General features: G+C 34.3%; 1 protein-coding gene across 1 annotated transcript; it reads right to left on the reverse strand.

Annotated features, from left to right (window-relative positions):
- Nucleotides 1-1,845: 1,845 nt before the first annotated feature.
- On the reverse strand, nucleotides 1,846-14,536 carry LOC139863449 (uncharacterized). The gene is made up of 6 exons (XM_071852085.1): nucleotides 14,212-14,536; nucleotides 3,378-3,515; nucleotides 3,136-3,284; nucleotides 2,881-3,045; nucleotides 2,264-2,674; nucleotides 1,846-2,163 (listed from the first exon to the last, which is right to left on the reverse strand). Exons 1-6 carry the CDS (start codon nucleotides 14,534-14,536, stop codon nucleotides 1,846-1,848), a joined length of 1,506 nt encoding a protein of 501 aa, XP_071708186.1.
- Nucleotides 14,537-16,845: the final 2,309 nt, after the last annotated feature.

Consider the following 16,845-nt stretch of genomic DNA (forward strand, 5'->3'; position numbering starts at 1 on the left):
TATTTCACACTATATTTAAACAATTATATTCGTACAAAATACATTATTTTTATATATAATAATAATATAAAAGGGGGTTTACCGTTTAATGACCGGTTTGTCGATTTTAAAACTTTAGTCGCAGTTAAAACAAAATGTAAAATATTAAATAAATAAAAGACTTAATTTAAAGCGTAAAGTAAATAACGATAATGAAATTGCGATAAATAAAAGTGCGATAAAATAAACTTGCGATAATTAAAAAGTACGATAATTAAAATTGCAATTAAATATAATAACAATAAATAAAAGTGCGATAATTAGAAGTGCAATTAAATATAAAATAAAGGAAATTAAATATGAAATAAAAGAATTATGCTTATTTAAACTTTCCGTAATCATGATGTTTGACGTGTTGATTTTAGTTTTATGCCCATGGGTTAATTGTCCTTTGTCCTGGATTATTTAATATGTCCGTCTGGTTTTTGTCCATAACAGTCCATCAGTCATAAATATAAAGTGCGAGTGTCCTCGTCAAATTATCCTTATACCCGAAGTTTAAATATTCCAACTAATTGGGGACTTAAACTGTAACAAGATTTTAATACTTTGTTTAATAATTACACCAGGATGTCGACTGAGTGTAACCCAAGGTTTTAATACTTTGTTATCAATTATGCCAAGTGTCCTTGTACATAATTTCACCCCTGTTTTAATAATTCTAGTGGCTATTAATCCATTCCCGTGTCCGGTTAAATGGACGATTATTCGTGCATATAAATACCCCACCCATCGTGTCCGATCGAGTGTATATGGTTATTTATAGGTACGTCCAATTGTAAATCTTTATATTAAAATTAACAAACTATCATTTAGTTAAACAAATATAAAGCCCATTAATAGCCCATAGTCTAATTTTCACAAGTGTCGTTCTTTTGTCCAAACCCCAATTATGGTACAAAGCCCAATTACCCAATTTTAATATTTGTAGCCCAACATCATGATTACTTCGTCTTAAATAAGCATAATAATAACTTAAGTACGAGACATTAATTTAAAAAGGAGAACATAGCTTACATTGATTATTTATCGCGTAGTGTTACACGGACAGAGCTCCGACTTTAAAACCCGTAAAATAACCTTTGCATAACCCAAAACTAATCTAATATAAAACTAACCTATATTATATATATATATATATATATATATATATATATATATATATATATATATATATATATATATATATATATACACACACACACTAAATAGAGGGAGTAATATATATTTTTTTGTGTCTAAATCCGTTGCCCAAACTTGCAATTTATAGGAATGTGGCCAGAAAAAGTAGGCCATGCGATCGCATGAGATTTGTGCTTCCAGGCCATGCGATCGCATGGCCAGCTGGATCCAGCCACATTTGCTTGTTTTCTTCTTTGTCGACATAATATATAAATATATATAATATATATATAATTTATATAATTATATATATATTATATTATATTCTTGTGCATAGTAGACTTGTAATTTTTGGTCCGTTGCGTCGGGCGTTGATAGTTGACTCTGGTCCCGGTTCCGGATTTTCGTACGTCCTTTCGTATAATTTAATATCTTGTACTTTGCGTTCCGCAACTTGTACTCTTGTCATTTTTAGACGTTTCTCATCAATAATTTGAACCGCTTGGATTGTATCTTGTACATTTGAGCTTTTTGGACGTTTGCGTCTTCAAATATTCGTTTTCGCATTTTGTCTTCGCACTTATTTATTTAAACGATTACAACTTAAAAATAGAATAATTACAATTAAAAACTTTACATATTGGAAGGATATTGATACTAAATATATGTTCATTTGGTGCACTATCAATACCCTATACGCATCACCTTTGCAGCAATCGTTCTGTACCCAGAGTGTAAAGCACAAGAGCCTTCGTGAACTTCTCGAAGCACCGCTTTAGCTTGATTAGGTCCAATGCACAACAAGCTTGGGCCTAAATAAAATTTCCTGTATAAAACACCCTCGATTAACGCATACATGGGAGCTTTCATGCGGACCTTTCGCGCTTCTTTTTCGTCTGCCGGGAGTTCGCCCTCAGTTAGGAATTTCACCAATGGTGTCATCCAATTTGGGCTTTCCTCTTCGATGGGCGCAACAGTTGATTTCTCATCAATAGATTTTTCCTGTTAACACTTCAACCCACACGTTTTTGCGCAGATGATTGAAAGCCATAGTAGCCAATTTTCTCAGTGCGCCTGCTTTCTTGTTTTGCCCCCTTGGTACCTGCATCAATCTAAAAACATAAAACTCATTTGCTAATTCATGCACCAGTTCCATGTACTGCTTCATAGAGGCTTCATGCACTCCAAACGATCCATTGACCTGGTTTGCGACTAACTGTGAGTCAATATACGCGTCCAAGTGCATTATTCTGAGTTGTTGCGCTATGCGCATCCCAGACAGTAACGCTTCATATTCAGACTCATTATTGGTAGCCGCAAACATGAAGCAGAGTGCGTAAGTATGCTCCTCTCCGCCGGGGCTTGTGAGAACCAGTCTAGCGCCAGCACCTTCGGGCCCACAAGCTCCATCTCTATGCAGTTCCCAGACCTGATTCTCATCACAACCAATTGTAGTACGTTCTGCGAGTGCTTCTGCTTCTCCCGTTGTTTCAGCTAAATAATCTACAAGTATCTGGCCTTTTATCGCCGTACGCGGGGAGTAATTGATTTCATGCTCTCCCAATTCAATAGCCCATTTGGCCGATCAACCCAAAACCTCAGGCTTGTATAATACATGTCATCACATGTTATCAGCGTATCACAATTAGTTCAAGCGCGTATTTGGCGTTTTATAAGATTGTGTAAAAGAGATTGGGATAAGCGTGTCGCGACTTATACCTGTCTTATCGGTTGATTAGTTAACACCACTATTAGATGCGCCTGAAAGTACCTGCGATGCCGAAGAGCTGTATGTAATAGTGCATACACGAGCTTTTCAATAGGTGGGTAGTTAACTTCACTACCGCTAAGTGCTTTGCTGACAAAATACACATGCATTTGCACCTGCGCCAAAATAGTGGGAAACACATAGTAAGTATTAAATTCAATACCTATTCCAAGTCTCAATATGAGACATATATGCCCCCCATCTACGATAAGAACGGAACTGATTGCTTCCTTTGAAGTCACAAGATACAGCATCAATGTCTCGCCCGCTATTGGCGCAGTCAAAGTAGGCAGCTCCCTTAGGAGTGACTTCATCTCAACAAAAGCTTTTTCAGCCTCTTCAGTCCACCCGAAGTCTGACTTTTACAATGAATTCTTAAGGGTCTGGAAAAAAGGTAGTGACCGCTCCGCAGCTTTTGATAGGAATCTAGTTAGCGTAGCCAACTTGCCTGTCAAACTTTGCACTTCTTTCCTTGATTTTGGGGAGCTCATGCGTTCTACGACCTCGATCTTCTTAGGATTAGCCTTGATTCCTATTGACGTCACTATATGCCCCAAAACTTGCCCTCTTCCTCCCCAAAACTGCACTTTGTAGGATTAAGCTTCATGTTAATTTTTCGTAGAGAGTTGAATGTTTCTGGGATATCAGCCAATAGTTGCACCTCTGTATTGCTTTTGATGACTAAGTCATCTACGTAAGCCTCACAATTTCTGCCGATTTGATCTTAGAATTCCAAATCAACTACTGTAACGACCCGTCAAAATCGCTATTGACGCGGCACGTTAATCATTGATTCCACAGTGAGGTTTTGACCTCTATATGATACGTTTTGATAAAATATTGCATTCATTAAAATAAGTGACTTTCTAAACATAGAAAGTTATAAACATGTGGGCGAGTGCTTAGGTATAAGCAAAACCCCAAAATACATAAGTCTTTAATTTACAGGTTGACATCACAGTCCAATTATTTATTACACAACGCAGTTTTATTTTGAATGCAATAAACTTTGTACAAAGCATGAGAGACTCCATGCAGGCAACAAGCACATCACAGCGGAAGCATTCTAAGGACCTGAGAATAAAACATGCTAAAAAGTCAACACGAATGTTGGTGAGTTATAGGTTTAATTGCTCGAGTCATAAACATATATAAAGATAGACCACAAGATTTCATCAAAAGTTTATCAATAGATTCTACGTAACAGAGCACCCTGGTAACTAAACTTAACGCTATAGTGATAATTACCCCATTCGTTTTAATACGCGCAAACCAACGTGTCTTAAACTCAAATAATATACGTCCGTTAAAAGGCTAGCGCTCTAGCTCGGACGGGGATGTCAAGCCCTATGGATCCATATACAATTATTCGCGCCCACCAGTCCATATCCTATGTACTGGCAGCTACTAGTTACCAAAGCTAAGGGATTTTCGGTTTAACTCAGTGTAGAATTTTGTATGTACTTGTGTCTTATTGCGTTTAAAATAAATTGCATGTATTCTCAGCCCAAAAATATTTAAAGCATTTAAAAAGGGAGACTATAAACTCACAGTTCAATATTGCGATTCAATATTGTAGGCAAATTGCGTAGACGTAATGATGGTAGATGACTGTATCGTTGGCCTTGGATTCAAGAACAATACCCCGAATAATACCTAATATTTCCTTAGCTTAAAGCGGTTTGAAACCCGAATTAAAAACACCCTCGTATATACCTTATTATTATTAAACTTAAATTTAAAATTATAATTATAATATAAATATAAATATTAAGAGAAATATATAAAACTTCGTCGAACAAACTGCGTATTTATATTACTTTTCGATTTACTGTAGCTCATGCGATCGCATGAGTTTTCAGTGTTTTTGCCATGCGATCGCATGGCCGCCTAATAGTGTTTACTGTAGCAAATAGTGTTTACTGTAGCAAATAGTGTTTTACTGTAGCAAATAGTGTTTACTGTAGCAAATCAATCACCTTTATGATTCGAAAGTCTAAATCTCCACCAACTAAAACCGTTGAACCAGTAAAAACGATTGGTAATAACCATGTTGTTTTACCAACTCCAACGGTAGTGCTTAGCAATAATAAAACGCCTAAGTGTGGGGAAAATGAAGTAAAACCTAATGATGACATGATAACAAAGAACCCCGTTAACAAACTTTCATTTAGTTAAACAAAAAACTTGATGATGTAGCGTGAGGGTACGAAATAGTATTATTTTTAATACAAAATACTACAAAATATGACACAAGTTTTATTAATTTACGGATGGGATATACCTAAACCTTGCTACAACACTATAGGCAGTGTACCTAATCGTAGAGTAGTGTAGTTTTTAGTAAGTCCGGTTCGTTCCACAGGGAGCTGGTGAAGTTAACGCTATATTATTAAGTTTATTTGTAAAAATATATATATAAATAAGTAGTAGTATTATTATAAAATGGGGGTTTTACCGTTTAATGACCGGTTTGTCGATTTTAAGCGTAAAAATAAATGACAAAAATTAAAGTGCGTAAAATAAATTGCGATAAATAAAATGACAGAAAATAAAATTGCGAGTAATAAAATGACAGTAAATAAAGATACGATGAGAAATATAATAAAAGAATTATGCTTATTTAAACTTCCGTAATCATGATGTTTGACGTGTTGATTTTAATTTATTACCATGGGTTAATTGTCCTTTGTCCTGGTTTATTTGATACATCTATCTGGTTTTTGTCCATAATAGTCCATCGGTCATAAATATAAAGTGCGAGTATCCTCGTCAAATTACCCTTATACCCGAAGTCAAATATTCCAACTGATTAAGGATTTAAACTGTGACGCAGTTATCACTTCTGTCAACAATTACACCAGTTATCACTGTATGTAATCCACCCCTGTTTTAATTAGTTTATGAATATTAATTCATCCACTTGATCAGAATGAATAATCAATTACCCAACCCAATTGATTAATTAAATGATTATAACAGATTCCATATGAACATCACTAAATAGGACAACCATAATCATTATTAATTATTAGGTTAATTAATTTGAAGATAGGTTCGACAGACTCCAATGAGTTGTCACTCAATTAGACAATACCCCCCATCTATTAATAGTCAATAGTTCAATTTCCACAAGTGTCGGTCTTTTGCCCAAACCTTAATTATGGTACAAAGCCCAATTACCCAATTTTAGTAATTAGCCCAACATCATGATTACTTCGTTTTAAATAAGCATAATAATAACTTAGCTACGAGACATTAATGTAAAAAGGTTGAACATAACTTACAATGATTAAAAATAGCGTAGCGTTACACGGACAGAATTTCGACTTACACACTCAAACGATCTCTATCATAAATCTTATTATTATCATAATTTAAACTTAAAATTAAGATTATTGTTATATCTTATTACATTAACATTATGATAGAGAATTATAAATATAGATATTGATATTTGATATAGAAAAGTAAGAAAATGATCGAAAAAATGATCGAGAAAGTCTCTCCCAATTCATCGTTACATATATCCCTTTTATAGGCAAATTTAAAATTGAATTTTCATTTACGACCCCTGAACTATGCTCAATTAACAACTTTTTATTATTTAATATTATTCTTATTATGAATTATTTAAATATTATATTTTATTCTTGTGCATAGTTGACTCGTAATTTTTACACCGTTGCGTCGAGCGCTGAAAGTTGGTTCATGCCCCGGTTCCGGATTTTCGAACGTCCTTTCGTACAATTTTATATCTTGTACTTTGCGTTTTGTAACTTGTACTCTTGTCATTTTTAGACGTTCTTCATCAATAAATTGAACCTTTTGAATTGTATCTTGTACATTTGAGCTTTTTGGACGTTTTGGCCTTTCAAATCTTCGTTTTTGTCTTTAAATCTTCATTTTCGAGCGATTTGCGTCTTTCGTCTTCGCACTTATTTATTTAACTATTACAACTAAAAATAAGGAAATTACATTTAAAAACTTTACATATTGGAACGATATTGCTACTAAATATATGTTCATTTGGAACACTATCAAATATAAATTCTCTCGGGTTTGCACTTAGTTTATTTGCCAAATTTTGTGAAAATTTGAAAAATTTTCAACTAAATGAATTTAAAATCATGTTTATACATATTTATGAACGATGAAAACTAGGTGATAATACCGAAATTATCGTTACCTCGAAATGGACATAAATTGAGAAACACCCTAAAACGCTTGAATTCATTTAAAATGAAATAGAAGAAAATAAAAAGGCAAAGAAAGAAACTAAGTGTGGGAAGAATGTACCAAGTTATTCAATTTAAAACATATATCACATATTTTTGTACAAGATTATTGCAGGTACTTTTGCTTTGGACGATTTTAATCAGTTTTACCCGATTTACTGTAAGAAAGATGGATCTACACGATGAATCAATTCCATCATTTGAAGGAAGTAAAGTCTTCCGAAAAAGACACGCGCTTCTTGATTTAGGTCATGAAGTTGTCGTCCAGACCAGCTGTAGGTTGACGAAAAACCTAGAAAAGTCATCTCTAAAATCAGCAGGAAATCCACGGACCTCAGCATCAAACAGGGTCGCCATGTGGTCAGATTTATCCTAACCATGAGAAGGATTTATCTCGTACAATGGGGGGGCACCGTGCAAATTAGCTTGATAAGACTAATGAATCAGATCCCCAGAAAGGATAATCTCCTTAAAGATTAAAAATCAGCTTTTAAGACTGATATTACTCAATCCTAGAGATTGACCTTAAAGATTGAGAATTCAAACTCATGGAATTCAATGATATCTAAACTCGAGCTTGAACGAGAAAATATTTTGATCAAAATTGCAAACCGATTTGTTTTCTGAAAATCCATTTTCAATGCGTTCATTACCATTGAACGTAAAATCCTAGGAATTCACCTGGAATTCATTAGGTCACCTGAACCAAATCGGGTGTCAACTGTAAGAACGGTGGTTGCATAGCATGGTCGGAGACAGGACCTTGTGCCAGACCGAAAAATCATAGGATGATCTTTACTATCGCTCCTACCAAGGATAGTTCTAGCATCCGACACGTTAAAAGACCATAACCAAAAGCATGTCATTAGACATTGCCTTAACAGTTTCTTATTCATCGCTTTCCTTTACAACCGGACGGTAGTTTGCCGAAAGGTAATATACGGAACAAGTAAACTGGATGTGTGCTTTCCGATACCGGGATAGCAGTGGATTACACGAACCTAAATGTTTTTAGCCAAAATATTGATCCACAAATATATTTTGCAACACCAATGGTGGATCAAATCAGAAAACTTATCTAGGGTAAAAGCTAGATTGAATTTTCAAAAGATCAAATGTTTTCATAAAGATCCTATTTCCTAAAGGATCTAAATTTTTATAGTCATGTGGGACTGTAAACCGCCTTTCAAATGTGCACTTTGCTTTGGAAACCGAAAGTAAATCGGCTATTTGATTGCAAGTGTCGTTGACCTAAACCCAAGGCAACTGTGGATGACACACCCACCTTTAACCATCATTACTGTCATTGTTTATACCGCTATATCAAAATCACTGATGTACAAAATGTGATGAATAAAAAAGTGATTCATGTATGTTTTTATTTCAAGTTCTGTATTGCTTGAGGACAAGCAACGCTCAAGTGTGGGGATATTTGATAGTGTTCCAAATGAACATATATTTAGTAGCAATATCGTTCCAATATGTAAAGTTTTTAAATGTAATTTCCTTATTTTTAGTTGTAATAGTTAAATAAATAAGTGCGAAGACGAAAGACGCAAATCGCTCGAAAATGAAGATTTAAAGACAAAAACGAAGATTTGAAAGGCCAAAACGTCCAAAAAGCTCAAATGTACAAGATACAATTCAAAAGGTTCAATTTATTGATGAAGAACGTCTAAAAATGACAAGAGTACAAGTTACAAAACGCAAAGTACAAGATATAAAATTGTACGAAAGGACGTTCGAAAATCCGGAACCGGGGCATGAACCAACTTTCAGCGCTCGACGCAACGGTGTAAAAATTACGAGTCAACTATGCACAAGAATAAAATATAATATTTAAATAATTCATAATAAGAATAATATTAAATAATAAAAAGTTGTTAATTGAGCATAGTTCAGGGGTCGTAAATGAAAATTCAATTTTAAATTTGCCTATAAAAGGGATATATGTAACGATGAATTGGGAGAGACTTTCTCGATCATTTTTTCGATCATTTTCTTACTTTTCTATATCAAATATCAATATCTATATTTATAATTCTCTATCATAATGTTAATGTAATAAGATATAACAATAATCTTAATTTTAAGTTTAAATTATGATAATAATAAGATTTATGATAGAGATCGTTTGAGTGTGTAAGTCGAAATTCTGTCCGTGTAACGCTACGCTATTTTTAATCATTGTAAGTTATGTTCAACCTTTTTACATTAATGTCTCGTAGCTAAGTTATTATTATGCTTATTTAAAACGAAGTAATCATGATGTTGGACTAATTACTAAAATTGGGTAATTGGGCTTTGTACCATAATTAAGGTTTGGGCAAAAGACCGACACTTGTGGAAATTGAACTATTGACTATTAATAGATGGGGGGTATTGTCTAATTGAGTGACAACTCATTGGAGTCTGTCGAACCTATCTTCAAATTAATTAACCTAATAATTAATAATGATTATGGTTGTCCTATTTAGTGATGTTCATATGGAATCTGTTATAATCATTTAATTAATCAATTGGGTTGGGTAATTGATTATTCATTCTGATCAAGTGGATGAATTAATATTCATAAACTAATTAAAACAGGGGTGGATTACATACAGTGATAACTGGTGTAATTGTTGACAGAAGTGATAACTGCGTCACAGTTTAAATCCTTAATCAGTTGGAATATTTGACTTCGGGTATAAGGGTAATTTGACGAGGATACTCGCACTTTATATTTATGACCGATGGACTATTATGGACAAAAATCAGATAGATGTATCAAATAAACCAGGACAAAGGACAATTAACCCATGGTAATAAATTAAAATCAACACGTCAAACATCATGATTACGGAAGTTTAAATAAGCATAATTCTTTTATTATATTTCTCATCGTATCTTTATTTACTGTCATTTTATTACTCGCAATTTTATTTTCTGTCATTTTATTTATCGCAATTTATTTTACGCACTTTAATTTTTGTCATTTATTTTTACGCTTAAAATCGACAAACCGGTCATTAAACGGTAAAACCCCCATTTTATAATAATACTACTACTTATTTATATATATATTTTTACAAATAAACTTAATAATATAGCGTTAACTTCACCAGCTCCCTGTGGAACGAACCGGACTTACTAAAAACTACACTACTCTACGATTAGGTACACTGCCTATAGTGTTGTAGCAAGGTTTAGGTATATCCCATCCGTAAATTAATAATACTATTTGTCATATTTTGTAGTATTTTGTATTAAAAATAATACTATTTCGTACCCTCACGCTACATCATCAAGTTTTTTGTTTAACTAAATTAAAAATAATACTATTTTGTAGTATTTTGTTTAACTAAATGAAAGTTTGTTAATGTTAATATAAAGATTTACAATTGGGCGTCCCTATAACCAAAAACTTGATGATGTAGCGTGAGGGTACGAAATAGTATTATTTTTAATACAAAATACTACAAAATATGACACAAGTTTTATTAATTTACGGATGGGATATACCTAAACCTTGCTACAACACTATAGGCAGTGTACCTAATCGTAGAGTAGTGTAGTTTTTAGTAAGTCCGGTTCGTTCCACAGGGAGCTGGTGAAGTTAACGCTATATTATTAAGTTTATTTGTAAAAATATATATATAAATAAGTAGTAGTATTATTATAAAATGGGGGTTTTACCGTTTAATGACCGGTTTGTCGATTTTAAGCGTAAAAATAAATGACAAAAATTAAAGTGCGTAAAATAAATTGCGATAAATAAAATGACAGAAAATAAAATTGCGAGTAATAAAATGACAGTAAATAAAGATACGATGAGAAATATAATAAAAGAATTATGCTTATTTAAACTTCCGTAATCATGATGTTTGACGTGTTGATTTTAATTTATTACCATGGGTTAATTGTCCTTTGTCCTGGTTTATTTGATACATCTATCTGGTTTTTGTCCATAATAGTCCATCGGTCATAAATATAAAGTGCGAGTATCCTCGTCAAATTACCCTTATACCCGAAGTCAAATATTCCAACTGATTAAGGATTTAAACTGTGACGCAGTTATCACTTCTGTCAACAATTACACCAGTTATCACTGTATGTAATCCACCCCTGTTTTAATTAGTTTATGAATATTAATTCATCCACTTGATCAGAATGAATAATCAATTACCCAACCCAATTGATTAATTAAATGATTATAACAGATTCCATATGAACATCACTAAATAGGACAACCATAATCATTATTAATTATTAGGTTAATTAATTTGAAGATAGGTTCGACAGACTCCAATGAGTTGTCACTCAATTAGACAATACCCCCCATCTATTAATAGTCAATAGTTCAATTTCCACAAGTGTCGGTCTTTTGCCCAAACCTTAATTATGGTACAAAGCCCAATTACCCAATTTTAGTAATTAGCCCAACATCATGATTACTTCGTTTTAAATAAGCATAATAATAACTTAGCTACGAGACATTAATGTAAAAAGGTTGAACATAACTTACAATGATTAAAAATAGCGTAGCGTTACACGGACAGAATTTCGACTTACACACTCAAACGATCTCTATCATAAATCTTATTATTATCATAATTTAAACTTAAAATTAAGATTATTGTTATATCTTATTACATTAACATTATGATAGAGAATTATAAATATAGATATTGATATTTGATATAGAAAAGTAAGAAAATGATCGAAAAAATGATCGAGAAAGTCTCTCCCAATTCATCGTTACATATATCCCTTTTATAGGCAAATTTAAAATTGAATTTTCATTTACGACCCCTGAACTATGCTCAATTAACAACTTTTTATTATTTAATATTATTCTTATTATGAATTATTTAAATATTATATTTTATTCTTGTGCATAGTTGACTCGTAATTTTTACACCGTTGCGTCGAGCGCTGAAAGTTGGTTCATGCCCCGGTTCCGGATTTTCGAACGTCCTTTCGTACAATTTTATATCTTGTACTTTGCGTTTTGTAACTTGTACTCTTGTCATTTTTAGACGTTCTTCATCAATAAATTGAACCTTTTGAATTGTATCTTGTACATTTGAGCTTTTTGGACGTTTTGGCCTTTCAAATCTTCGTTTTTGTCTTTAAATCTTCATTTTCGAGCGATTTGCGTCTTTCGTCTTCGCACTTATTTATTTAACTATTACAACTAAAAATAAGGAAATTACATTTAAAAACTTTACATATTGGAACGATATTGCTACTAAATATATGTTCATTTGGAACACTATCAGATTAGAAGAAGTCATCTATCACATAATTGAAACAACAATTACGTTAGCATATAAATATATTACATATAATGTTTTTGACCAAATGATAAGCAAAAATCAGTAAAAACAAATATGGTCATAGTCCAGACTCACTAATGCATCCTAACAATTACCAGTTAAACACACTAATGTAATTTCTGGTTCCCTATGACCTCAAGCTCGGATACCAACTGTAACGACCCGTCAAAATCGCTATTGACGCGGCACGTTAATCATTGATTCCACAGTGAGGTTTTGACCTCTATATGATACGTTTTGATAAAATATTGCATTCATTAAAATAAGTGACTTTCTAAACATAGAAAGTTATAAACATGTGGGCGAGTGCTTAGGTATAAGCAAAACCCCAAAATACATAAGTCTTTAATTTACAGGTTGACATCACAGTCCAATTATTTATTACACAACGCAGTTTTATTTTGAATGCAATAAACTTTGTACAAAGCATGAGAGACTCCATGCAGGCAACAAGCACATCACAGCGGAAGCATTCTAAGGACCTGAGAATAAAACATGCTAAAAAGTCAACACGAATGTTGGTGAGTTATAGGTTTAATTGCTCGAGTCATAAACATATATAAAGATAGACCACAAGATTTCATCAAAAGTTTATCAATAGATTCTACGTAACAGAGCACCCTGGTAACTAAACTTAACGCTATAGTGATAATTACCCCATTCGTTTTAATACGCGCAAACCAACGTGTCTTAAACTCAAATAATATACGTCCGTTAAAAGGCTAGCGCTCTAGCTCGGACGGGGATGTCAAGCCCTATGGATCCATATACAATTATTCGCGCCCACCAGTCCATATCCTATGTACTGGCAGCTACTAGTTACCAAAGCTAAGGGATTTTCGGTTTAACTCAGTGTAGAATTTTGTATGTACTTGTGTCTTATTGCGTTTAAAATAAATTGCATGTATTCTCAGCCCAAAAATATTTAAAGCATTTAAAAAGGGAGACTATAAACTCACAGTTCAATATTGCGATTCAATATTGTAGGCAAATTGCGTAGACGTAATGATGGTAGATGACTGTATCGTTGGCCTTGGATTCAAGAACAATACCCCGAATAATACCTAATATTTCCTTAGCTTAAAGCGGTTTGAAACCCGAATTAAAAACACCCTCGTATATACCTTATTATTATTAAACTTAAATTTAAAATTATAATTATAATATAAATATAAATATTAAGAGAAATATATAAAACTTCGTCGAACAAACTGCGTATTTATATTACTTTTCGATTTACTGTAGCTCATGCGATCGCATGAGTTTTCAGTGTTTTTGCCATGCGATCGCATGGCCGCCTTTTCTGTTTTTGTTTGCTAGTTCGTCGACATCAAATAGTATTTTACTGTAGCAAATAGTATTTTACTGTAGCAAATAGTGTTTACTGTAGCAAATAGTGTTTACTGTAGCAAATCACTGTAGCAAAGTCGTTTTCACTGTAGTACTGTAGCAAAATACGGTTTTACTGTAGCAAATAGTATTTTACTGTAGCAAAGTCATTTTTACTGTAGCAATTAATGTTTTACTGTAGGAAAGTCGTTTTTACTTGTACATCTTATAATATATATATATATACATACATATATGTATATTTACATAATGTTAAATCATAAAGAGAATTGGTTTAAATTAGTCGAAATTTTTCGGGTCATCACAACTACTCTTTGGTATGTTTCCCCCGCATTCTTCAACCCGAAGGGCATTTTTGTGTAGCAATAAATACCATGTTCAGTGTGAAAATGCGGTTTTGTCTTCATCCCCCACTGCCATCTGAATCTGGTGATACCCTTTATACGCATCCAAAAAGCATTTGAACCTAAAACCGGAAAGAGATTCAACTTTCCAGTCAATCTCGGGCAAAGGATAATTGTCCTTAGGGCACGCCTTATTGATATCCTTAAAATCGATGCATATGCGCCACGAGCCATCTCCTTTTTAACCAAAATGGGATTCGCGACCCAAGTATGATACCGAACCTCTCTAAGAATGTTCGCATGAACCAGCTTGTCTACATCCAACCTCAACCATTCGCTTCTTTCTGGCGCCATTATGCTCAAATATCAAAATTGATGTTGATTGCAAGAGGGAGTGTTTAAGAATGTTTATAGCTTTGATCTCCGGTCTGGTTTATCGTGGATAACCCTTATTGATGATCTACGAAAGGGTGATCAAAGCTACGTCCACCATTGATGGTAGTTGCCGCAACAATGGCCACTAAAGGTGGTTGCATAGGATTTATGTTCATGGAACATACCTGTTACCGTAAGTGTGTTTTCTGGATGCAATCGCAAGTTCGAGTAATACAGAAAATGTTGTCTCGAGTGAAGGTGGTTAGGGTTGTATTTATAATAAAATCCTAACCCTAGATTACCTCATAATTAGGTTCTAGATCCTACCGGATAACAACCATAAATAACTGGTTTATAGTTGGAAAAGGATCATGTTTAATTATGGATAAAATCATATCCGATCGCTTTCATGTGCGCTAAGCAAAACCCGCGTACACACTTTCTAATCATATACTCTGGCAATATTATGGACGTGCACGCCGCAGGTGATACGCACGAGCGCCATGCGCGTAGGTACGCGTATCATTAATAATGTTTCTTGCCATTCGGCACTGTAGCAAACATTAGATAAAACAATACATAGACCTGAATCAAAAGTGAGCTTATATTCTCCAATCATATCAACAGAGGTAACTTTCTTGTTCCCATGATTTGATTAAGCTCCCTGGTCTTAAACTTCTTACTTCTTGTGAGTCCCTGCACATTTGTACAAATGTGAGTGCCACATCCTGTGTCCAATACCCAAGAATTAGAAATAAAAGTATTGTTTAGTTCAATCATGAACAAACCTGAAGGTACGACGACACCCTTGGCCCGTTGTGCATTAAGTTCCTTCAAGTACTTAGAACAATTGCGCCTCCAATTTCCTTTATCCCCATAATGGAAGTATGTTGCTTCTTCAGGAAACTTGTTTTGCGGAATCTTTGAAGTAGAAGAGTTAGCAATGCCCTTAGGTTTAGGTTTGAAGTTGGACGTGCCAACTTTACCCTCACCCTTGCCTTTGCCCTTTGCTTTTCTTTTCTTCTTCTTGATCCCACCTTCACGAATGGAGAGGATGGAAGTTTCGGGTTTAGCTTTGGCCAGGTTAGTCTCAGCGGTTTTCAACATGCCATGGAGCTCCATGATTGTTTTCTCCATATTGTTCATATTGTAGTTCATGATGAACCCTTCATATTCACTAGTCAGCGAGTTCATGATAAAATCCGTTGCAAGCTCCTGACTTATGGGAAAACCAAGGCGCTCCAGCTGGTCTATGTACCCTTTCATTTGTAGTATATAGACACTAATGCTACTTTCCGTTGCCATTTTACAACACACGAGAGCTTTCACGGTGTCAAACAGTTTCTCCTTTGCTTGTTGTTGGAACATGTCCTTCATTTGGTTAAGCATGTCATACGACCCTAAGCTCTCCATGCTCTTTTGGAGCTCCGGAGACATGGTCATCAACATTAAGCACGCTACCTCATTTGACTCGAAACGCCGTTTTTCAAACTCGTCCCTAGCCGCTTGAGTAGCTCTCGTTCCTGGTTTCGCCGGTAGGGGTTCCTCAACAGCCCTGATCTTTCCTTCCATCCTAAGAACAATTCTTAGGTTGCGAAGCCAGTCCATATAGTTGAAGCCCGTAAGCTTGTCCTTTTCGAGGAGCCCTTTAAGGCAGAAATTAGTGATTGATGACGGAGTAGGATTTGTGTTTGTTGTAGACAACTGACACATTTTAAAGTAAGTTGTATAAGTTAGTTTGACATGTTTAATCCTTGTTAAAATAATTACCCAAGTGTTGAATATCCAAACAATTATAATTAACAAGACTAAGATCCATATTTTACTTATGCTAACGACGGGTTTGCCGCGGATCGCTAATCATAAGCTATTTAGGTAGGCAACTATATTACCAATTTCATCCATTATGAAACTCTTAGATTTCTGCGGGATTCAATGATAATCCATTATATCACTTGGCATGTTTAATCCCTTCTACGCTAATCCTCTCTTGTGGTGGGTTTGCGCACAAACCACAAGTTTAGATTGTAAAGCGTCCGTGATAGATACACATGAATCCGGCCCAAGACTCTCGGGTATCGCGAAAATCACCTCACCTTTCCCACCACCCAATTAAATTCCGGCCCAAGACTCTCGGGTATCGCGAACTCTAACAGGTAGAAGGTTCGGATGTGTGTACTACTCATGGATAGCGTAAAGTTTACATTTAAAACGGGTTTTTGTTTTCTTTTAGCAAAAGTAGTTTTATACCATATTAAAACATTTGCTAATTTAGAATTGCGTGATGC

Source organism: Rutidosis leptorrhynchoides, chromosome 8 (genome assembly GCF_046630445.1).
Source record: "Rutidosis leptorrhynchoides isolate AG116_Rl617_1_P2 chromosome 8, CSIRO_AGI_Rlap_v1, whole genome shotgun sequence".
Taxonomy (NCBI): Eukaryota; Viridiplantae; Streptophyta; class Magnoliopsida; order Asterales; family Asteraceae; genus Rutidosis; species Rutidosis leptorrhynchoides.